We start from the raw sequence: 25,279 nt of genomic DNA, 5'->3' as shown, positions 1-25,279 counted from the left end.
GCATTCCATTTCATTTTTGACAATTTCCAATTTTCCTAGATTCATACTTCATGCAGTCCATGTTCCAATTATTATTGGATGTTTACAACTGTTTACCTTCGTTTTGAATTGTGCCCCATCAAAAAATGAAGGTCCCGAAGGCTTTACTCCATTTGCATCATCCAGGTCAACTCTACTTTGAGGAGGCATCTCTTTCCCAGCCGCGTTTTGAGTGCCTTCCAGCCTGAGAGGTTCTTCTTCTGGCACTATATCTGACAATATTCTGGTGCTCTTCATGATGTTTCAATATTAAATAATATTCTGGTGCTGACAGTGTTCCACTGCTATTCGTAAGGTTTTAAGTGTCTAAAAATTGGGAAGCAGTCTGTCTCTCCTTCCTAGTCTGTCTTCATCTGAAAGCTATCCACCGTGGGTTACCCTGCTGGTATTGAAAATACTCGTGGCGTACCTTCCAAAATCACAGCAACACAGTATGACAGACTGACAGACGAGTGGAGGAAAATGGTCATAGAGGTCTTCATTTAAAAAAAAATATACAACAAACCATTCTTAGGTCAACTGTAGCAGTGATGGTTATGTGGTATGGAGTTAGTTCCAACTCATAGCGACCCAGGATAGGGTTTCTGAGACTGACAATCTTTATAAGAGATGATACCCTCATCTTTCTCTTACGGAGCAGCTGGTGTATTTGAACTGCTGACCTTGCTGTTAGCACCCCCAACTTATAACCCACTACACTACCAGGGCTCTTGGTTACATCAATAGACTATCTTTAACTATATGCAGTGAGAGAATGTATACCTAGCAAGGCCTTATCAATTCAAACTACCTCTCTTGGAACCGAGCTGCACTGTAGCTGAATCAAAGTATACAGTATGTAAAGGAAGGGAATGCTAAGTAAGCCAAAGGAATAAACTAGATAGTTAGGGAAATGTTAAAGGGACTTTAGAGAGCAAATTGTTTTCAATTAATCAATTATCAGAACACAAAGGCTTTGCTAATTGTAAATCTTTCATTAAAAACCAGTCTCTTTAGGCTGACTCTAGGCATATTTTACAAGCCTAATTCTGATTACTGTTTCTTCTTTAAAGTAATAAGATGGAAACTCCATAAGCATTTAAATAATTTGTGTTCAAATCAGTGCCTTACCACATTATTGGAATTACAAAATCATTTTTGGCTTGCATTGCAACACACTTTTTTATTCTAAGGTAGTGGTTGCCTGATCTTTGTTTTGATTTGCAGGTAAGTAGCTAGTTTATAATTGCTTTTAAAATTTGTTATCTTGCTATTGGCTCCTCAAGAAAATGCCATGTAAATTCTTGTGTATCTCTCAATACCTACTAGCAATAGCCAGTAATTTAAATGAATCAAAAGTTTATAAAATGTTACTCTACTAGTTGATTCAGTCAATTGCTAAAAAAATTTAAGTTGGTCACAATTTGTCAGATTTTGAAATGTGTTCAGGCCAGATCTTTCTCATTTCTTGGTTTTGTATTTGTTCGGACTTCTGTTGGTTTGTTTTAATGTAGGAGTGAGACTAATTGAATTTATTTTTCCCTTCTTTTAGAGTCTTTATGTAGTTGTAAAAACTAGTTGAGGTGCTAAGGCATATTTAAAATACAAGAAGAATCAGAAAACCCTTTCCCTGAAGTGTATCTGTGGTATAAATTAAGTTTATAATGCACTTGTTGTTAAGTGGCATCAAGTCAGTTACAACTCATGGTGACCCTATGCACAAAAGAACTAAACACTCCCTGGTCCTGCACCCTTCTCACAACCATCGCTACACTTGGACTGATTGCTGCTACCACCATACCAGTCCATCTCATTGGGTGTCTTCCTCTTTTTCATTGAGCTTCCACTTTACCAAACATGATGTCCTTCTCCAGGGATATGTCCCTTCTGATAACATGTCCAAAGCATGAGAGCTTCCTGGTTTCTAAGGAGCATTCTGGCTGTACTTCTTGCAAGAAGGATTTTCTTGTTCTTGTTGCCATATACAATATTTTTTATTTTCCTCTCCAACACAATAACTCAAGTACATCAGTTCTTCTGTGATATTATTCATTATCCAACTTTCACATCATATGAATTTAGGCACACCTTAGTCCTAAAACTGTCATCTTTCCTCTTGAATACTTTGAAGAGGTCTTGTGTAGCAGACTTGCCTATGCAGAACGTCGCTTGATTTCTTGACTGCAGCTTCCATGAGTGTTGATGGTGGGCCCAAGCAAAATTAAGTCTGTGACAACTTCAGTCTTTTCTCTGTTTATCATGATGTTATTTATTGGACTAGTGGTGAGGAATTTTGTATTTTTTATATTGAGGTGCAACCCATATGAAAGACTGTGATCTTTGATCTTCATGATTAAGTATTTTAAGTCTTTTTTGCTCTCAGCAAGCATGCTGGTATCGTCTGCATATCGCCAGTTGTTAATGTGTTTTCCTCCAATCCTGGTGCCACATTTTTCTTTATACAATTCAACTTCTCAGATTATTTGCTCAGTATACAGAATGAATAAGTATGGCGAAATAATACAACCCTGGTACGTGCCTTTCCTAGTTTTAAACCATTCAGTGTCCCCTGGTCCTATTTGAATGACTGCCTCTTGGTCTATGTACAGTTTCCTCATTAACACAATTAAGTATTCCACAGTACTCATTCTCTGTAATGTTTTCCATAGCTTGTCATGGTCTGCACAGTCAAAAGCCTTTGCACAGATAAACATTTTTCTAGTACTCTCTGCTTTCAACTAGTATCCTTCTTACATCAACAGTGATATCCCTTGTTCCACATCCTTGTCTAAATCTGGCTTTAACCTCTGGCAGCAGCATCATGATAAGCAAAGAAAAGATCGAAGTTGCCAAGGATTTCAATTTGCTTGGGTCCACAATTAATGCCTGTGAAAGCAGCAGTCAAGAAATCAAGCAATATATTGCAACAGACAGATCTATCACAAAAGACCTCTTTAAAGTGTTAAAAAAGCAAAGATACTATTTTGAGGATTAAAGTACACCAAACCCAATCTGAGGTATTTTCAGTTGCCTTATATGCGTGTGCAAGTTGGACAATTATCAGGGAAGACCAAAGAGGAATTGATGTCTTAAGATTATTGTTTTGGTGAAGAATACTTATACCACAGATTGCCATGGAACAAACAAATCTGCCATGGAAGAAGTACAGTCAGAATTCTTGTTAGAGGGGAAGATGATGAACTTCTTCTGATGTACTCTGGACATGTGATCAGCAAGAATCAGAGCCTGGGGAAGAGCAACATGATTGGTAAAGTAAAGGGCCAAGCTGGCCATCAACAAGACACACTAACACACGGGATACAACAGTGGACTCAAAACATAGCAAGGGTTACATGGATGGGGCAGAATAGGGCAAGTGTTTTACTCTACACAGGACTTCTGTAAGTTGGAATCTAATGGATGACAACACAGTTTAGTTCTTTTCTTATTCATCTTATTGGAATCATTTGTGTTTCCATTATATGTTTCCTAGTGTGTTATAACTACCACTCATCTGTCACTTTGTCATTTAATTGAATGGCTTTGCATAGTCAATAAAATATAGATAAACATCTTTCTGGTATTCTCTGCTTTCAGCCAAGCTCCACCTAACAACCCTCAATGCACATCCTCTTCTGAATTCACCTGGCATTACTGGCAGTTCCCTTTTGATGTACTGCTACAAATGTTTTTGAATTGTCTTCAGCAGAATTTTACTTGTGTGTGATATTAATGATATTAATCAATAATTCTGCATTTTTAAGGTCACTTCAAATGGGCACAAATATGAATCTCTTGCAGTAGGGACATAGTTGAATCGTGCATACAGTAAATGTCAATAATATGTTTGCAATGAATGAATGACTGAGTGAATCCAAACACTGGTTGGTTAGTTGACCAGTTAGGCAACAGCCTTAGAGATAGGCCTGGATTCCAATCCTGACTGTGCCTCTTAACTTCTAAAAGCTTGAGCAGCAGAGCCTTTTTGAATCTCATGTAGAATGTGGGTGATGATAATGTCTCATATCATTTGAGAATTGAGCTCTGGCTTGGCGCTGCAGGATTAGTAATGGACTTGTAACCACTCTCAGAAACTCTGTGTAGGGTTTCTATGAGTCGGAACCAACTGGATAGCACACAGTAACAACAAGTGAGAATTAAATAGAATAAAAAAGTCTGACACAGAGTAGACATTTCATAAATACACTTACTGGTGTTATAAACCACATGAAAGTGCCATGTTTAATAGGTTAAAACTGTTGAAATGTATTACAATTCAACTTAGTATTAATAATCACATCACCTAAAATGATTCTGTTGGTTCACATGTAAGGACTGGACCTAACTGAGGGGTTGGAGTAAGCTTGCTAAAGGAGGATGACAGTTAAGCAGAGGCTAAAAGGATAAATAGAGCTGGCCAAGGAGTCCTGGTGTCTCATGGTTAGACCGTTTGGCCACTAACCAACAATTCAGCAGTTCTAACCCACCAGCCACTCCTTGGGAGCAAGATGTGAATCCGTAAAGGTTTGCAGCTTTGGAAACCCTCTGGGGAAGTTCTACTCTGTTCTGCAGGATTGCTGTGAGTCAGAATTGACTCAAACAGTAGGTTTTGGTTTTTGGTTTCAGCGTCCAGCTCAAAGTTCACTTCCCCAGGGATATTTTTTTCACTGTGCAGATTAAAAAAGTGTTCTGTTACTATTGCCCAAAGAAATTTGCTCCTTTCCTTCTTTCAGTTTGTAACTTCACATTTTGTTTGTAGTTGTACACTTTGTAATATCACATGCATATATATAACTATTCGAATACCATCCATCTTCCCCTCTAGATTTTAAGCTACAACATGCAGGACTATGTGAGTCCCCAGCCATGCTGGCACTTGTTAGCCACCCTGAGTTGGCCCCAACTCACCATGACCCCATGCACAATAGAATTAAAGCCCAGTTTTGCACCTTCCCCATGATCATTTGCAGATCAAACAATGTTTCATTGTGATACATAAGGTTGTCATTGGGTAACATTTTGAAAGTAGAGTGCCAAGTCTTTCTTCAGTCTTTTTCTTTGTCTGTCTGTCTTAATCTAGGAACTCCACAGAAACTGTTTAGCATAGCCTCCACTGACAGGTGGTGGCATTACATGAGGTGAAATGACTGGGAATCAATCCCAGGTCTCCTGCATTAGAGGCAAGGAGCCGACCACTGAACCACAGGTGCAACATGTTAGCATTTACCCAACCCAACCAATCCACTGCCATTGAGTCTGTTCCAACTAATAGCGACCGTGTGTAGGGTTTCCAATGCTATAGATTTTTACGGAAGCCAACAGTCTCACCTTTTCTTCTGCAGAGTGGCTGGTGAGCTTGAACTGCCAACCTTGTGGTTAGCAATCCAGTGCTTAACCTAAAGCCACTAAGGCTCCTTTTGATGGTACTTAGTAGAATCTAAATACATTTTCTTGTATGTTATGAAAATATGCTGAGATTATTGGCTTTTTAGAGTTTATGTTGTTCCGTGATTAGTTTGTCCTTTTAGCCATATTACCTAGAATGATAGTCCTTTTCTTAAATTTCCCCCAGCCACACTATGGCTCAATTTTCAACCAAATAGTTAGGTCAATAAAAGGAACAAGGGGTGCTGGTGGTGCTGTGGGATAAGCACTGAATAACAATAAGGTTGGCACTTCAAATTCACCAACTGCTCTAAGGGTAATAGATGAGACTTGCTATTCCCATAAAGATTTACAGCCCAGACTCCCTAAATAAGGTCATTATGAGTTGGAATCGACTGGCTGGTAGGAGGTTTGAGAAGTTTTGGTTTTACAAGGAGAACATAATACTAGGAAGACGCACACCCTTAGTACAACCAGGCTTTTGAGATCAAAAGGACATTTACCATAGGGCAAAGGTCAGAAGGCTTACTAGGAAAGAAGGGGGAATGGAAACAGGAAACACAGAAAGGGGCTAAATGATGTTTAGCTGTGAGGATTGTAATCAATAAGATGAAACAAAACGTGTATCAATTGTTGAATGGAAGATGAGCTGCTTGTAAATCTTAATTCTGTTCACAATAAGAAGAAAAAAATTGGTTTTCTTCGACCAAACTGTTATTTCTTTTCATGGACTCTTTATGTTTTAAATAGATCCTTTTCAACATTCTGCTTTTAGTGCAAGTCCTCAGAGTTCTTGCAAGATAGTTGTAAAGCCCATTGAAGCCATAGCAGATGACTGTTTGAATCCCACGAGTAGTGCAATCTGTACCAGAGCACAGGGTAGACACAACATGGGGTTGGTAGCACATGATAAAATGATGCTTAGTGCAATGGCTTCTTCCGAGACACATCTGATTTTGATTTTGTAGAAGATGGTCACGATCCTTCTTAGATCTACTTACTGGCTGCCTTTTTAAAAAGTGTTCCTTTGCTAACCTTACTGTGGCTAATTTTTGTGAAACTGTGAGCAAGTGCTAGGAAGTGGGGAAGCAGCAGACTGAAGACTACAGAGCCTCTGTGAGCTGGGCGGTTTTGGTCCCAGAGGACGGTGACACTGCAGCCCACTTACTGCAGTGAGGAGGTATTGATTTTTCTCCCTCCCTCTTCTCAGCTGCACCTCCGAAGTAGGTACAGTACAAAGCATCTGTTCTTAGCGAAGAGCGGAAAAACTGTCATGAACTTTATCACCCCAGCAATAGGACATTTCAAACCAACCAAGATGCAGTGGTATTAAGGGTTCTTGGAAAACTCAGACTTAGTTCAGTAGCCTGGCTTTTGTGACAGAGAGGTCCCCTATAGTTTTCTAACAAACCGTGATAGACAATGGAAGAAATGGTTTTTGTTTTTTTTTTAATGTTTTGAAAAGAGAATAAAAGGATCAAATCAGTGAAAACAAGGAAGCTTTGTGAGGTGATCGCAGAAGGTTAGCAAAGTGGTCTTGTCCAAGTTTTCAACAAGATGTTCTGTTCCTGTTATAATTGGCTGCTGGGTAGGTTTGGACCTAACTAGAATGCCAGCGTTCGATTTCACCGTGTCCTCGGTGGAGATGTGTCACCGTTTATTCTCGCCTTAGTGACAATTTTCTAAAATGGAAACTCGTGGGAAATCATTACAGTGTTTATATGTCTCCCTTGTTGGACAGCATTATCCTGTGATATTTTAGCAGTGTTTTCCACTGCATGATGGCATCTAGCGAAGGTTAAGGCAGAACAAGTCCCTCTGTAATTTTGTGACTATATTTTACTTACTGAAGAAGAAAAGATAACTGACAATTAAGTATTTGGGATGTCACAGAAAGCACATGTGCAACTAATCAATGGCATCCTCTGGGAACATGATTTTATAAAGCTGATAAGGTAGAAAAATCGGGATTTTTGTGATTTGTGTTACATGATGATAATTGTACCTTCTCAATGGAAAAGACGTTTCTCCCAGAATCAACATTGTGCTTTCAGGGGATGCCCGTAGCAATGCATCTGTTTTTCTGTCCCATTCAGACAACTTTTCTTGTAAATGCTCTCCTGCAACATGAGATGTTCCATTCATCTTTTAGAGTGGTATTTCTGAAGAAATCTGGTCTATTTTAAGAAAAGTAATTTATTCTTATGAAAGTGAGCAACATTGTGTAAATAATTTTTTTTTCTTCTCACAAGGCGAGACTCAATTGTCCAGTTTTATTATTTCTCAGCATTAGAGTAATATCAAAGACAACTACATAATAAGATATTGTTGTTATGTGCCATTGAGTTGGTTCCAACTCATAGAGACCCTGTATAGAGTTTCTGAGGAGCAGCTAGTGGGCTTGAACTGCTAATCTTGTAGTTCGCAGTCCAGTGCTGATCCTACAGTGCCACACCAGGACTCCACTACATAGCATGGTAATGGTGGTGTGCCATGGAGTCAGTTCTGACTCATAGGGACCCTGCTTATAGGGTTTCCGAGACTGTAAACCTTTACGGGAGCAGAAAGCCTCTTCTTTCTCCTGCAGAACAGCTGGCAATTTCAAACTTCTGACCTTGAGGTTAGCAGCCCAACTTGTAACCGCTACACTACCAGATTTGTTTGATTGAACTGTGTTTCCTATGTGCATTTTAGTAATAGCCCCCTCTGTTACCTACAAACTTCCTAAGTAATAAATTGGGAGGAAATTTTTTCAGTGCATTATTTTTCTGTTAATCCTATAATATCTCCAATCTGCATGTATATTGAAAAGAAATGTAAAAAGCACTCAGAACAAATGATATGTAGCTGCTTTACCCCTACACTTGTCACTTGTGCTAGTTTTATTGCAGCGTTCCCATCAGAGGTAGACTCTCCTTTGCTCATGGTGACAGTGCTTGCTTTTCATTCCTACAGCCTTGAAAACGGTGGACAACCAGCTGCCATCCTCCTTAACAGAATGGCTAGTTTCTTAAAAATTATTATTCCCTTGCCCCTCCATTGCTTCATTCCCCTGCTTGGTCTCCACTATTGGGTGACCTCTTCTGAGAAACTTTGAATTGTTTTCTTTGTTTGATTCTAGCTCTTCTTAAGTTTATCCTTACTTTTATCTTTGGAGACTAGAAAATACTTCATTGAGTGGAGTATGAGGATTGCTCTGCTCATTTTACACAGTGGAGGCAACACTTTTTTATCATCCTGCTACTTAGAACCAGTAGCACTTGTAGGTAAGCATCCACTTGGTGGATGGATAACTCTGTCACATATAGTATCTCACTCAGTGCCTTTACCCAAATCCATTGTCGTAGTGTCCATTCAGACTCATAGTGACCTCACAGGATAAAATAGAACTGCTCCTTTAGGTTTCTGAGACTGTAAATCTCTACCGGAGTAGACTGCCTCATCATTCTCCTGTAGAGCAGGAGTCTGAACAGCTGACCTTGCGGTTAGCAGCCCTCTGTGTAACCTACTGCTCCAATAAGGACTCCTTAGTTCTTATACAGTAACTAGGCATTTTAATTTGATGGGATTTATTTTAAACTTCTGCCCAATATCTTAAGTCTATTTTGAATTCTGATGTTTTTCTGTAAGTATTAGTTGCCCAGGCATGCAACCCACTTTGTATCTGGGAAGGGATGAACAGTGTCTGAAAGAATTCTGCCACCAGAGTAATAGTTAATCAGTTATATAGCACTGGGCCTGGTGTCTATCACTACCCAATAGTTCAAAATGCCCCTGCCATGCACATTGGCATACTAGTACTTCACCAGCCAATGCTATCTGGCAGCAACAGAGATTAAATTCATTACCTCCTTAGTTAATGTTGGGAACCATTCTCACTACCAATTTCTGCATTCTAGAATTGTTTGTAGAAGAAATGGAAATCATGAGTTCTGTGCTGCTTTTTAGGATCATTTCAGCAGTAGAATTTGTATCTATCAGACAGAATCCTTCACTTCACGAGGGAAAACTCGCAACCAAAGATTCCCAACCCCAACACAGAGCAGGAAGCATTAATGAATTCTAATACCAAGGCAGTACACACTCCAATAAGGTTCTAATTGTCAACAAGGTAGAAAACTGAACCAAGAAGGCCAGGGTGTCCTTTGGGGAACTGTATGCAGCACAGACTCCACAGTAGATCAGGCTCCAGGCCAAATGAAAAGTTTGCCAAGTGGGTGGTACTCCCATGACTGAGGCAAAGGTCCTTCACTAGTCCTGCTGACGCTGTGAAGCCCTGCATGTCTAAGCAGAATTATAGCTGTACATATGTATGTTTCTCAGCAAGCAGGATACTCAGCTTTCATCTAATTGTCAATGCTAAGAGCTTTTCTGGACTAGTTGGACAATAATCCAAGCTTTCAAGACCAATTAAATAAGTAGTTGGTAGTTAAAAACTTACTGAAAGCTAATTATATGGTAGGGACTCTTGCAGACATCTACTTTAGTCCTCACAAAAACCCTTTAACTACCAGGCACGTATTGGTTATGAGTCAGGTCAGCAGTTTGAAACTACCAGCTGTTCCATGGGAGAAAGAAGAGACGTTCTGGTCCTGTAAAGATTTACAGCCTTGGAAACCATATGTAGGATTGCTGTGAGTTGGGACTGACTCCATGGCACAAAACTGCCACTGCCGCCATCACGTTGGCGCCAACTTACAGCAATCCCATGTGTGTCAGAGAAGAACTGTACAGGTTTTTAATTAATGAGTTTTTCAGAAGTTTGGTTGCCAGACCATTCCTCTGAGGTGCCACTGGGTGGTCTCAAACCTTTCACCTTCCAGTTAGCAGTCAAACACTTTAACCATTTATACCACCGGTGATCTTTTAAGGTTTTTGTTGTTGTTAGTGCCATCAAGTCGGTTTCTACTCATAGCAATCCTGTGTATAGTAGAACACAACACTGCCCAGCCGTGTACCATCCTCACAGTTGTCATTACTCTTGAGTCCATTGGTGCTGCCACTGTGTCAATCCTTCTCATTTGGGGGGGTGGGGGTTCCTCTTTCGCTGACCCTCTTTACCCTCTTGTCATTCTCCAGGGACTAGTCCATCCTGATAATACGTCCAAAGAGTGAGAGACAAAGTCTCACCATTCTGACTTCTAAAGAGCATTCTGGCTGTACTTCTTGCAACACAGGTTTGTTTGTTCTTGTGGCAGTCCATGGTGCTTTTGATATTATTCTTCAGCACCATAACTCAAATGCATCAATTCATCTATGGTCTTCCTTATTCATTATCTAATTTCACATGCATTGAAATTACCATGGCTTGGGTCAGGCACCCCTTAGTCCTCAAACTAACATCTTCTCTATTAAATAGTTTAAAGAGGTCTTGTGCAGCATTATTAACATTTACAGAAGAAATGAAAGCTCAGAGGGATTAAGACATTAGCCCAGGCAGACATCATGGCTAGCAAGTGACAGAGGAAGGATTCAAACTCAGGATTATCTGACCCCAAAGCTCTCATATTCTGGTGCTACACCATCCTGCCTCTCTAAAGAATAAAACAACTGATCATTCAAGATTAATCTAAAACATCGATGGACTCAAGTGTGGCAATAGTAGTGAGGTTAGCCTAGGATCGGGCAGTGTTTCATTCTGCTGTGCATAAGGTCGCTATGAGTCGGAACCGACTCAGTGGCACCTAACAACAACAACATCTGTTGAATAGTCAGGTGATTTAGATTTAGCATCCCAAACACATGAGATACACAATGTACAATTTCAAAAAGAGTGGTCCATCCTACGCAAAGATTTTCAAGAAACAGGAATTTGTATGTGGAACGGTCTTACAACCCCACTTCAATACTCTCATCCAATAGACTCATGTTTTTGAACCAAAAGAACCAAAAGATTTTGTTGATATGATGATTTGATTTCTTTTTCAGAGCTCTGTACTAATTACTGATAGTCATTTCACTTTGGTATATTATATTGAATTGTTGTTGTTGTTACGTGCTGTCAAGTCGGTTCTATGTAGGGTTTCCAAGGAGCAGCTGGTGGGTTTGATGACCTTGGAATTCAAAGTCCAGTGTTGATCCTAATGCACGAGAAGACCTTATTGTTGAACTAGGTACATTCTACTATGTGAGTATTACACATCATCTCTGGGGCTTAAGTATTAACTGTTTTCTTTTAATCCTTCTTGGCTGAGTATAGGAATATCCCTGCATACATAACTGTCTACCTACATAACATCTGACAGTTTGTCATACTGTGGTGTGGCTTCTGAGTTGCTGTCATTCTGGAAGTTATGCCTTGGGTATTTTAAATGTTAGCAGGGTCACCCATAGTGGACAGGCTTCAGATGAGCTTCCAGATGAAGAAAGACTAGGAAGAAGGAGAGACAAACTATTTCCAAATATTTACTCACTGAAAAGCTTATGAATAGAAGAGCTACACTATCTAATAGAGTACCAGAAAATGAGCCCTTCAGGTTGGAAGAGCTGCCTCCTCAAAGTAAAGTTGACCATGATGATGCAAATGGAGTAAAGCCAATGGTAGTAAAGCCCTCGGTACCTTCATTTGTTGATGGGGCACAACGTAAAATGAAGAGAAACAGCTGTAAACATCCATTGAAAATCGGAACATGGAATGTTCAAAGTATGAATATAGGAAAATTGGAAAATTTCAGAAATGAAATGGAACACATAAACATCGATATCTTAGGCATTAGTGAGCTGAAATGGACTGGTATTGGCCATTTTGAATCTGACAACCACGTGGTTTACTATGCCAGGAATGACAAATTGAAGAGGAATGATGTTGCATTCATTGTCAAAAAGAACATATCATGGTACATGGTGGGGATATTATAATCAATGTAATGAAACAAAGTTATGATTTGTTGAATGTAAAACATATGATCTGCCCTGTAAACTTTCACTCAGTTCACAATAAAAACTTTAAAATACAGAAAGAAAGAACATATCCAGATCAGTCATGAGGTACAATGCTGTCTGTGATAGGATAATATCCATGCACCTACAGGAAAGCCCAGTTAATACTACTATTACTCAAATTTACGCACCAACCACTAAAGCCAGTGAGGATGAAATAGAAGAATTTTACCAACTTTTTCAATCTGAAATAGATCAAATATGAGATCAGGATGTTTTGATCATTACTAGTGATTGGAATACAAAGGTTGGGAGCAAAGAGGAAGGATCAGTATTTGGAAAATATGGCCTTGGTGATAGAAATGATGCTAGAGAACACATGATAGGATTCTGCAAAACCAATGTTTTTTTTCATTTCAAATACCTTCTTTAGACAGCACAAGATATGATTATATATACATGAACCTCACCAGATGGAATACACAGAAATAAAATTGACTACATCTGCAGAAACAGACGATGGAAAATCTCTCTATCATCAGCCAAAACAAGGCCAGGGGCATATTACCTTCAATTGCTAATATGCAAATTCAAACTGAAGCTGACAAAAAAGGAAAACAAGTCCATGAGAGCCAAAATATGACCTTGAATATATCCCACCTGAATTTAGAGATAATCTGAAGAACAGATTTGATACATTAAACACTAAAGACCAAAGACCTAAGAGTTGTGGGATGACATCACAGCATCATCCAGGAGGAAAGCAGTCATTAAGAAGACAAGAAAGAAGGAAAAAATCAAAATGGATGTAAGAAGAGACACTGAAACTTGCTCTCCAGCATAGAGATGCTAAAGCAAATGGAAGAAATGAGGAGGTCCAAGAGCTGAACAGAAAATTTCAAAGGTAAGCTCAAGAAGACAAAGTCAATATTACAACAAAATATGCAAAGATCTGGAGTCAGAAAACCAAAAGGGAAGAACACGCTCAGCATTTCCCAAGCTAGAGAAACTGAAGAAAAAATTCCAGCTTTGACTTTCATTATTGAAGAATTCTCTGGACAAATTATTGAATGATACAGAATGCATCAAAAGAAGATGGAAGGAACACACAAAAGGAAATGGTTGCTGAACCATTGCAAGAGGTAGCATATGATCAAGAGTCAGTGATCCTGAAGGAAGAAGTCCAAGGTGCATTTAAATTGATGGAATTGGCAAAGAACAAGCCACCGGGATTTGATAGAATACAAATTGAAATCTTTCAAGAAAGTGAGGCTGCACTGGAGACACTCATCTATGCCAAGAAATTTGGAAGACAACTACCTGGCCAGCTGATTGGAAGAGATCCATATTTGTGCCCATTCCAAAGAGATGACCCAACGGAATACAGAAATCATCAAGTGAATTTTCAAAAATACAGAAATGGCTGCAAGCATACATTGAGAGAGAACTTCCAGAGGTTCAAGCCGGATTCAGAAGAGGCTGTGGAACGAGGGATATCATTGCTGATGTCCTATGGATCTTGGTTGAAAGCAGGGAATACCAGAAAGATGTTTACCTGTGCTTTATTGTCTACACAGAAGCTTTCGATTGTGTGGATCATGACAAGCTATGGACAACATTGTGAAGTATGAATATTCCTGAACACTTAATTGTGCTTCTGAGGAATCTGTACGTGGACCAAGAGACAGTTTGGTTTTTTTTAGCATTAACACTTAATTGTGCTCATGAGGAATCTGTACATGGACCAAGAGGCAGTTGTTTGAACAGAACATAGGAACACTGAATGATGTGTAACAGGGCTGTATTCTTTCATCATACTTATTCAACCTGTATGCTGAGCAAATAATATGAGAAACTGTGTTCTATGAAGAAAAACATGGCATCAGGTTTGGAGGATGACTCATTAACCACCTGTGATATGCAGATGATACAACCTTGCTTGTTGTAATTGAAGAGGACTTAAAATACTTGCTGATGAAGATCAAAGAGCACAGCCTTCCGTATGGATTGCATCTCAATGTAAAGAAAACAAAAATCCTCACTGTTGCACCAATAAACAACATTCTTATCAACAGAGAAAAGATTGAAGTTGTCAAGGACTTCATTCTTCTTGGATCAATTATCAACACTCATGGAAGCAGCAGTCAAGAAATCAAACGACATATTGCATTAGGCAAATCGGATGCACAAGACTTTTTTAAAGTGTTGAAGTGCAAAGATGTCAGCTTGAGGACTAAGGTGCACCTTTCCCAAGCCATGGTATTTTCAGTGAGCACATATGCATGCAAAAGCTAGACAGTGAATAAGGAAGACTGTAGAAGAATTGATGCATTTGAGTTATGGCGCTGGAGGAAAATATTGAAAATGCCATGGGCTTGCAAAAGAACCAATATATCCATTTTGGAAGAAGTGCAGCCAGAGTGCTCCTTGGAGGCCAGGATGGCCAAACTTCATCTCTCATACTTTGGACATATTGTGAGGAGGGACCGACTAGTCACTGGAGAAGGCTATCATGTTTGGTAAGGTGGAGTGTCAGAGAAAAAGAGGAAGACCCCCAGCGAGATGGATTGGCATAGTGGCAGCATCAGTGGGCTCAAGCATGGCAACAACTGTGAAGTTGGCCCAGGGTCGCTATGAGTTGGTACCAACTCGATGACACGTAACAGCAACAACAGCATAACTGAATGCTTAACTAACTCCTCAGTATTGCCCTGTTTATCCCTCTAAGTCCTGAAGTACATATCAGTCATTGCTTTATGGAAAATCTTATTTGAGAATGTTCAGTGAACATTTCACAGGAATAAATATTCACAGATTTCTGGAGTTTTTTGTATTCTATCTGACCTGAAACAATGTGACCATCTATTTGGCGTTCTCTGTTTGGGGAGGCTGAGTGGGATTAATTCCTGGCGTAGTGTTGCAGTGTAAACAGCTTTTCGCCTGTCTTTTGTCATTAATGATCATGCTGTAGATGTAGCAGTGCATTGTAAGCCAATCTGTCAAGGCAAATAAACAATTCACCTTGTTAAAATTCCCTAAATCTTGCATTAATAAAACCAAAGTAACCCCCTAAACACTCAAGAGATGTCTTTCTCCATACTGCGGTGATGGATGACATGTCTAAAGATCCTGGAAATTAAGTAGTTCAGGTCATTAAAAGTGTCCTACACTTGCTATTGATTTCATTTATTTTAAAAGGTGGGGGTGGAGATAAGAATGTTACCCCCTCCCCATCTTCTTCCTTTCTTTTTTTTAATCTGGAAGCTACCACTTGTCCTCATAATTCAAACTATTGCCTGGGCAAACAGCTGTGTGCTTGTTACAACATTAAGCTTTATTATTCATATAGGTATTATATCATTCAGTTAAACAGATATCTAGAGACAAGTTGATAATCATTGCAACTTATGTCAGGAAGTCCTTGGAGTTTCATTCATATGATGAGTTCTAGAACTGTTGTGTTCTGGGCATGGTGGCACTGCTTAAGCACTTGGCTGCTAACGGACAGGTTGGCAGTTGGAACCCCCTCCCAGCAGCTGGAGAACAATGTGGTAGTCTGATTCAGTATTTGTAGCCTTGGAAACACTATGGACACTTCCCATAGTGTTTCTCCTGAACCTGTAGCATTGCTATGAGTTGGAATCGACTTGACAGCAATGGGTTTGGGACAACAACAAAATTTCCTCAGATAGATAAACATTTAGATAAAGTTTGAATGATATGAAGGAAATAAATTAAAATATCAATGTAATTATGCCTCAGAGCAGTGGAATTTTTTTTACCTTTATTTTCTAAAATTTTCTCCACCCATTCCCTTTGTAATCAGTAAAAAGGTAAATTATGAGTATATGTGAGTATTTGTGCATTTATACTGGGTAGATACATACGTACATGTTGTAGTTGTTAAGTGCCATCGAGTCAATTCTGACCCATAGCTACCCTGTATAGGGTTTCTGAGGAGCAGCTGGTGAGCTTGAACTGCCAACCTTGCAGTTCAAACAGCTTTGCAGTCTGACACATTAACCCACAATGCCACACCAGGACTCCATACATACATACATACCTACACTTATACATATGCAGATGAATGAATGGATGGATGAAGAATTAAGGCTAGGGGAATAATTTAGAATCATTTGATTATATATTGCTGTAATCTAAGGGGAATTTAAATTGTTATATGTGTATGTCTTTATTTGTTTATCACTAGTTTTCTCCACCAACCCATGCACCACTGAACCTTCACCACCATATCCCAGTGTGTAGCATTTGTTGTCGTGATATGCCGTGGAGTCGGCTCCGACTCACAGCGACCCTGTACAGGGTTTCCAAGGCTATAAATCTTTACAGGAGCAGAAAGCCTCATCTTTCTCCCATGGAACAGCTGGTAGTTTCAAACTGCTGACCCTGAGGTTAGCAACCCAATTCATAACCACTATGTTACCAGAGCTTCTTGGTGTGTAGCATAGATACCCAAGAAATAGTTGCTGGATGAATAAAGTATAGCCCCAAGTACTTTTCTTATCTCTCTTATTCCTTAAGCTTCTGTGTGGGCAGAGGGCTGTGTAATAGGAACAACCCCAGACAGTTGATAGTTGAGCAGGAGAGGAATGCTGAGGTCAGAGGTCAGCCTGGGTTTCACTGGCAATCTAGGTAGTCCCTCAGTGTTACCCTGGAATGGGTAACAGTATTTCAAAGCCCTTCAAGAAATAGAACAACTCAATTTGTTAATTGTGGCTAAAAATGAGACAATATATATGGAGTTAGGTGTATATACAGTATACACGATTTGACCTTGTTTTTGTCATTTGTTATATACCTTATAAGCAGCTCTGGTAGCGTAGTGGTTACAAATCGGACTGCGAACCTCAAGGTCAGCAGTTCAAAACTAGCAGCTGTTCCGCAGGACAAAGATGAGGCTTTCTGCACCCATAAAGATTTACAGCCTCAGAAATCTATGCAGAGTTGCTGTGTGTTGGAACCAACTCCAGTGCATCAGCCTGCATAGCTATGCCTAATGAGCTGTGTGAATTAAATCTCACCATCATTTCACCTTGTTCTTTTAGCAATATGTACTTTTGGAAAAAACTTAATTATGGTAAATTGTAATAACACTTAAGAATAATTATATGAATTATAGATTTTATTATACGACGTTGATGCTTTTGTTTCCTGGGCTTTGTTTTAAGTGCAAAATCTGTTAAAATACTGGCAGAATCTTTTTAAAATGCATATAGATGAAAATACACCATATATTTAACACTATCAGATTTCTCTTTGAAGTTGCATAATATGGATATTTGAATAATTACATGGTTATGCCATTATGCCAGCTATTAAGCAGAGCTCCCTAAATGGGAAAACAGTAGATTTTAAAAATATACATATGCTGATCTATACTTAGTGGTAAAGTTGTTGCTGACCCTTTAAATGGAGTTGTCTAAATTGCAAGAAATATCAGTTGATCCTAATGAGGAAACTGTTAGAGCCGAGGAAGTCTTGACTAAAGTTTTTCAGTTAGGAAAAACATTTATAGTATTCCTAAACTACAGTGGTCTTTTGTGGAAATATATGTGTACAAGAAAGGTTCAAAATGTTGTGAAAATAATCTATCATCTTTTAATTCAAATTTTTCCCTAAAAAATTTTAATCCCCAGATAATATGAGTATCAATATCAATATACTGAGATTCCCAAGTTTTGAAGGCTTTATCCTGGATTAGAATCTCCATGAAGACTGAGACTCTTCTTGTCTACCTGATTCCCAAATTTCTAGTGCCTTAGCTCATCATTTGTGAGTGTTCTGCAAATACTGGTTGAGTGGAAAATTAAATAAAATACTGCATTTTTTTGACACTTAATAGCATGTTTGTTGGCCTGAATTCTTGCTGGGCAAAATGGGGGCCATTCCTCATGTCTGCTGTGAGGAGTGATGCTGGTAAAAACTTGATGGATGGTTATGACTTTTTGAAATAGTTCATTTGATTGATTGCTTAGCAAACTTCAGTTTCTGGTTTCTGCTTTCACAGGCTGTCATTCTAGAAAATGAAGAACTACCCAAACTGTTTCTTGATTTCCTAAATGTGCGACACTTACCTTCTCTACCAAAAGCAGAGAGTTGTGGGTAAGCATTAATGATACAAAGTGGACATGTATTTTAATATACTTTTCAGTAGCTTACTGGTCTAACAAATATAACTGGTGGTGCCAGAAGGGCCAGTTTGGCCACACCCGTTTTCTTGGTTTGGAATAGTACTCACTTGCCCCCTGCCTGTAGTCAGAGGAATTCCTCTAACATCTATTTTGTTAAGACTGAGAGAACTGATCTTTTAAATTAGCTGTTACATGGTGGTGGTGGTAGTGGTGTGGCATGGAATAGGTTCTGCCTCACAGAGACCCTGTATAGGGTTTCCGAGACTATAAATCTTTACTGGAACAGAAAGACTCATCTTTCTCCCATGGAACAGCTGGTAGTTTCGAATTGCTGACCTTGAAGTTAGCAGCCCAACCCGTAACCACTGTGCTACCAGCACTCATTACATGGAATGTTACATAGAGTGTTACACAGCCTCATAAAACAGCTGTACATAGACTTTTATATTGAGCTGTTACATAAAGAGAAATTATATATGGGGAATTATGTATCTTGATAGCCTGTTTAGGGGCTAATTTGCTTACCTGTGGATGGGGTCCTAGTGTGGCGCTGTAGGATAACACTGGACTGCTTACCACAAATCGATGGTTCATACCCACCAGCCACTCCTCGTAAATCCTATGCAGGCTCTCTATGAGTTGGAATCAACTCAATTGTACTTAACAACAACATGCAAAGTTCATGTTCCTTTGGCACGTACACTCATAATGTTAGAGCTGTAAGTGACCTTAGAGATGATCTTACTCACCCCCGTCCCCCCTCAATTAATAGTTGAGCCAACTGAGACACAAGGAGTTAAGCGCCTTTTCCCAGTATCTCTCAAGTTATACCTAAGAAAGGATTGGAGAGTCTCATCTTTATCTACTAAGGAATCAGAGTTTTGATACCAGCAATTGAAAAAACCCTTCTTAAGAATTAACTCTGAAACTCTGGAACGTTCTGGGTGCAAAACTAGGGCTGAGCTAGCCTCAGAAAACAGCCAGCAACATCCCTGACATAGTAAATCCATTGACGAAGAAATGAGTCATCACCAACTCTGCAAATCCTAGCAGGAGAAGGTTTTATCCATTTTCCTCCTGCCTCCAGACCAGCCTGAGTGAACTACACTAATTACAGAATGTTTAGGGTAAGGGAACCACACCCAAAGTCTGTCAAACCCCAGCTGCAGCTGGATGAGAGTCCTTGGTTCCCCCGCCCCAGCCCCCTCACTGGCAGTGTTGGTTTCGAGCAGAGCCTCTCACCACTTACCCAATCACCTCAGAGCAAGAATTAGACTTGACTTTTCTCATCAAATAATATGTGTCGTCAGTGTGTTCTGTTCCAACTCCAAGGCATTTACTGGGAGATTGGGCTTCATTTGTTTTTAAGAAGAGAGTTGGATGTTACAGTGAATGAGATCCTTTCTCTATTGGATATGCCCAGCAGCAGGAATAAAACAATAGTATTTTAAGTGATCTTTAGGAAAATTGAAATTCAGGAATATCTCAGTCTTACATGAGTCCCTAGAACAAGACATTTGTCATGCTGTGACTCTGAAAAATCCTAACACGTTTTTCAAAACGTTTCCTAATGCAGTACTGTGAGAATACTGGCTTTCCCCCCTTTGTTCACATAGATATTGACCAGTTTATACATTTTCTTTTTCTGTTTAAACATTTTTTAGGTCTTTTGAAGAGACAGAATCTGAAGAGTCAAGGTGAAAACAGATACTTGTCAATTTCAAGTTATATACACCAAGAATGGGACTGTGGTTTTGTTACATGTTTAATTACCCATGGCATAAATGTTTCTAAGTAGTTTTCCTTAAAAACCTTTGTCAGAAAATTGGTTTTAAGATTGTAAATATTTGATAGGAAGTTATAGGAATGACTAATTATACTATCTTATGTAAATAGCTTTCATGTTATACAGCTATTGTAAATCACGCAACCCCCTAGCATGTTAGTTTCCTATGCATTTTATATGCCTACACATTATTTACATAAATACACTGTATGCAGAAAACAATGGGGCACATTTTAGGAACAAAGGAGTAAGGTCCCTAAGTTGTTTCATACAAGTAATGAGAACACTGTTTTATCAATAATCATACTACAAGATTAAAAAAAAAAACCAAAAAGCTTTTCACCAGTGATTTATTGTACAGATTGTGTATCTGCTTCAAATTCCACAAAGAAATTTGTAGAAGATGAGCACAGTGTTAGTTTGTGCCTTCTAACTCTGTTTGCTATTATTCACCCACACTGTTAGATACATAAACCTTGAGATGTCCCCACACAGCAGTTTGATCCCCTCAAAGCTAGTTTGTAGTGTTTTCTGTTTACCGTCGTCCCTTGATGCTGACATGCCTGTTCTTGACCTTTCCAGCAAACTGTCCCACCAGCCGGTGCTGCTGTTCCTCAGGGATCCATACGTCTTGCCTGCAGCCAGCGGTAATCAAACCTGTCATCTGCTAACAGCTCTTTACTGATCTGACCCTGCACCACATAAACCACGTTTTTAATACAGGTCTAACAGAGTGACATTGGTCCAGGGCTTAATAATCTGCCAATAAACCAGTGCTCTTGGTATAAGAGACATTTAGAATTTTAATTGGGGCAGGCCTTTTAGAAGGAAATATAATATTTCTTTCTCTCTTTTCCAGGCTATTTTGGATTACAGTAATAAGGGGGAAAGTATTTATTATCTTAAAATTTGGGGTGGTGTTACTTTGATCTCTGATTTTATCCAGATGCCAGGGTTTGAGCTCAAGGTTCTAATCTTTTTTAAAATGCTTTCTTCCTAGATGCTGCATATATACATTGTAAGTTTTTCTGTATTTCCATTTCAGTTGAGCATCTTTGATAGTCCATGAGTGTGTATCTTATAAAAGTTGTATTTAAATATGATTAATTAATTAATTTCTAAATGGAATCAATATTTTAGTCAGAGTCTTTTGTACTATGAAATTCAAATTCTTCAGTGTTCTTTTCAGAGGACTCTGTTGTACACCTCTTTCTGAATACGTTCTCAGACATTATCTCATTTAATTTCCTTAACTACCTTATGAAAAAGGCAGATACTCTCATGGGCTAAATGAAAAAATTGAGGCTCAGGGTGGTCCCTGGCTAGCCTAGTCTAGGGAGGGGGCGAACCCCTTGCTACCCAAACCTCCTATGTGCTTTTTGCATATGGTGGTGGTGGTGTTTATGTGCTGTGGAGTTGGTTCCGACTCAATGACTCTGTACAGGGTTTCTAAAGCTGTAAATCTTTATGGGAGCAGAAAGCCTCATCTTTCTCCCATGGATAGTGAACTTTTAATCTTTGTTTCAGAGAATAAGTAGCATAGGAACAGTAAATTGTTGTTATGGTTATTAAGTGCCATCGAGTCAGTTCTGTCTCACAGTGACCTTATATAAGGTTTCCGAGGAGCAGTTGTTGGATTTGAACTACCAACCTTTCCATTAGCAGTCCAGTGCTTATCCTACAGTGCCACACCAAGATTTCAAATGGCAATAGATAAATTGCCTATTGAAACTATACTTAACTGTGGCTGTTGGTTGTTGTTGTTGTTGTTAAGCGCCATTGAGTTGATTGGGCACAAGGAAATCTGATATTAGTCCCACGGTGGCCATTTGCCATTCAGATGACTTAGGACTAGCCACCCATTCAACCCTTGCATCCCCTTGGCCCGTCTGTGCAGTGAGCCTGTGGGTAAGGAGTTCTTCCAACTCCTGGGTTTGAGGCCTCAAGGGGGTAAGGGAGCCCTGGGAGGGAATCTCAGTGTCCTGGGGATGGAGAGGTGGGGGTGAAGCTCAAACTTCAGAGGGTTGATCTCAAAGCCCAAGACCCCATTTCCTGCTCCATTGGTTCAAGGGGTAGAGTGGGTGATCATGCTAGGGAGCAGAGACAGACCCTGAAGAAAAAGGATGGAACTGAGAGAAGATGAAATGCTTGCAGACATGGCCTGATGGAAGAAAAGTGTGGGTTAGCTCACAGGTGCCACTTCCTTCCATGCCCTTTTCCCAGTGGGTGCTGAGTACAAAGTACCAAGGGTAGACCTCAGAAGGAGCCCCTGTAGTTGTCCCTCCTTTGAGCTGCAGAATCATCTCCCTCTCTGCCATTCTCAGTGGGCCTCCAGCTGAGGAGGGACGAACTTCAAGGAGGAGAAGGAGACAGAGCCCACTCGGCCAGGTGTCTGCCACCCCACCATGCTGGTCATCAAAGCCTAGGCTCAGAGAACCCTGGAGAACTTGTCTGAACCAAGAGGAACAGACAAGTGTCGTCCATACCTAGAGTGGAATCGCTTGATACAACTCCTAGAATAAATTTTCTTATTTTAAACAATGTATTGTGTAAATAGTATTATGTTGCTGCTGTTAAAAGCTGTTGGATTTGGTTCTGACTAAGAGCAACCCTATAGGGTTTCCAAGGAACAGTTAATGTGTTTAAATTCCTTACCTTGTGGTTCGCAGTCCAGTGCTGAACCTATAGCACCATGCCAGGAGTCCATAAATATCATTATTGTTGTTGTTAAGTGCTGTCGAGTTGCTTCCGAGGAGTGCCTGTTGAGTTTGAACCACCAACCTTGTGGTTCAAACTGACCTTGCGATTGAGTGCTTTTACTATAGTACCACACCAGGTTCAAATACATAGCATAAAAGAAAATTTTAAAGAAGAATACATCCTCCTCACTCTACCCTGGAAAAAGAAGTTTCTGACAACCATTAAGAGAAAGGCGATTGTAGCAAGGATGAATATGCTCAGATCACCCACTTAGCTGTCACTTTAAAGAAGGACGTCTAGGACACAGCCCAGGTTGAAACTACCCTTAGTCTCTCTGCTATGTTGAGGGGGCTTCAAAAAGTTTGTGGAACATTCCATTATTTTTTCATTTCATCTTTCCACAAACTTTTTAAGCCTCCTGATATAAGAGTATAATCTCATACTGTTTTGTGGTTTTTCCCCTATAAATTCCTTTCAGTAAGGAATAATTATCTCTCTCTAGCATTTGCTCCCCATGTTTTACAAATATGTATATGTGATATTGAGCCCTAGTGTGGTGCTGTGGGTTAAAGCACTGCACCGCAAGCTTGGTTTGAACCGCAAGGCTAGTGGCTCAAACTCACCAGCAGCTTCTTGGAAACGCTATACAGGGTTGCTGAGTCAGAACTAATTCGACAGCACTTAACAACCACAGCAACATGTTAATAAAGGGCTCCTAGTCTGGCACTGTAGGATCAGCGCTAGAGTGCAAATCACAAGGTTGGAAGTTCAAGCCCACCAGCTGCTCCTCGGAAACCTTTGCAGGGTCGCTGTAAGTCGGAACCAACTATATAGCATTTAGCAGCAAAAAACAATGTTAAGACAATATATTTGACAAATATTAAAAATACACCTTAGTCTAGATTGTTGTTGTTGTTAAGTACCATCAAGTCAGTTCCAACTCACTGAGACCCTATATAAGACTTTTGAGGAGAAGCTGGTGGATTTGAACCGCCAACCTTGAGTCTAGCAGTTCATTGTTTATCCTACAACACTACACCAGGACCCTTAACCTAGATGGCTGTTAAGTGCCATCAAATCAGTTTCGATACATAGCAACCCTGTATAGAGTTTCTGATGAGCAGCTAGTGGAGTTGAACTATCGACCTTGCAGTTCAAGCTGGCCTTGTGATCCAGTGCTTATCTTACCAGATAAGCACCAGGAATCTAGGTTAGATAGGTAGTATTTTAAAATATCTTTTAAAAGTGGTTTTACAAAGACCCCCTCCAAGTACTGTTTTATGCTCAGATATTTCATGCATCTGTCTGAAAATCCTATAGAAGTGTAGTGACAGGAATGATCACTATGGAGTAGAATAGCCAGGGAACTCTATGGGAAGAGGATAGATACCTTGTGACCCTTAAATGCAATTTATCTAGCTATTGAGTAGCACCTACCATGTGCTAGGCACCAGGTTTAACAATAAAGGAGGAATTTTGTTGGAAAGAACATCAGAGGCAAATGTCAGGAGCTAAAAGGTCCAAGTTGTGTGTGTGATTAGGAGAATACTACACAAAAAAAGAATCGTGGCTTACACAAAAAAAGAATTGTGTTCAAGAGTAAATGGAAATCACAGGTTTGAGTGATAATATGAAATCATGTATTAGAGTCACCGAATCTATTCTTAAGAAATTTTGACCAACCCAATATCATAAATCACCACTCGTCTGTCAGTTTGTTGTACTGTGGTGGCTTGTGAGTTTCTGTGATTTCAGAAGCTATGCCACCAGTATTTTAAATAACCAGCAGGGTCACCCCTGGTGGACACGTTTCAGATGAGCTTCCAGACGAAGACAGACTAGGAAGAAGGAATGACGAACTACCGAAATATTTAGTCACTGAAAACCTTATGAATAGCAGAGAAACACTGTCAGATATAGTGCCAGGATTTGAGCCCCTCACGTTGGAAGGCACTCAAAATGTGACTGGGGAAGGGCTGCCTCCTCAAAGGAGAGTTGACCGTGATGACACAAATGGAGAAAAGCCCATAGGAGAAAAGCCCACTGGACCTTCTTTTGCTGATGGGGCACAACTCAAAGTGAAGAGAAACAGTTTTAAATAAACCATTGAAAATCGGAACATGGGATGTATGAAGTATGAATCTGGGATAATTGGAAGTTGTCAAAAATGAAATGGAACTCATAGACATCGATATCTTAGGTACTGTTGTTGTTGTTGTCAGGTGCCATCGAGTCGGAACCGACTCATAGCGACCCCATGCACAGCAGAATGAAACAATGCTCGATCCTGGGCCAACCTCACCACCGCTGCCACCCCTGAGTCCATCAATGATGCCACCTGGCTGATCCATCTCGTTGG

The 25,279-nt window shown here is 39.8% G+C and overlaps 1 protein-coding gene across 1 annotated transcript in view; it reads left to right on the top strand.

Annotated features, from left to right (window-relative positions):
* SNX24 (sorting nexin 24) overlaps positions 1-25,279 on the top strand; it is a 236,973-nt gene that overhangs the window by 199,445 nt on the left and 12,249 nt on the right. Inside the window, exons 4-6 of the mRNA XM_006871634.1 lie at positions 18,311-18,405; positions 20,099-20,131; positions 20,803-20,867. Of these exons, the coding sequence (XP_006871696.1) occupies positions 18,311-18,405; positions 20,099-20,131; positions 20,803-20,867 (193 nt within the window). The remainder of the gene's footprint in view (positions 1-18,310; positions 18,406-20,098; positions 20,132-20,802; positions 20,868-25,279) is intronic.

This window comes from Chrysochloris asiatica, unplaced genomic scaffold, assembly GCF_000296735.1.
Source record: "Chrysochloris asiatica unplaced genomic scaffold, ChrAsi1.0 scaffold00171, whole genome shotgun sequence".
NCBI classification, from domain to species: Eukaryota; Metazoa; Chordata; class Mammalia; order Afrosoricida; family Chrysochloridae; genus Chrysochloris; species Chrysochloris asiatica.
The sequence above is the reverse complement of the archived record's forward strand: the minus strand, read 5'-3'. Positions and strand labels throughout refer to the sequence as shown.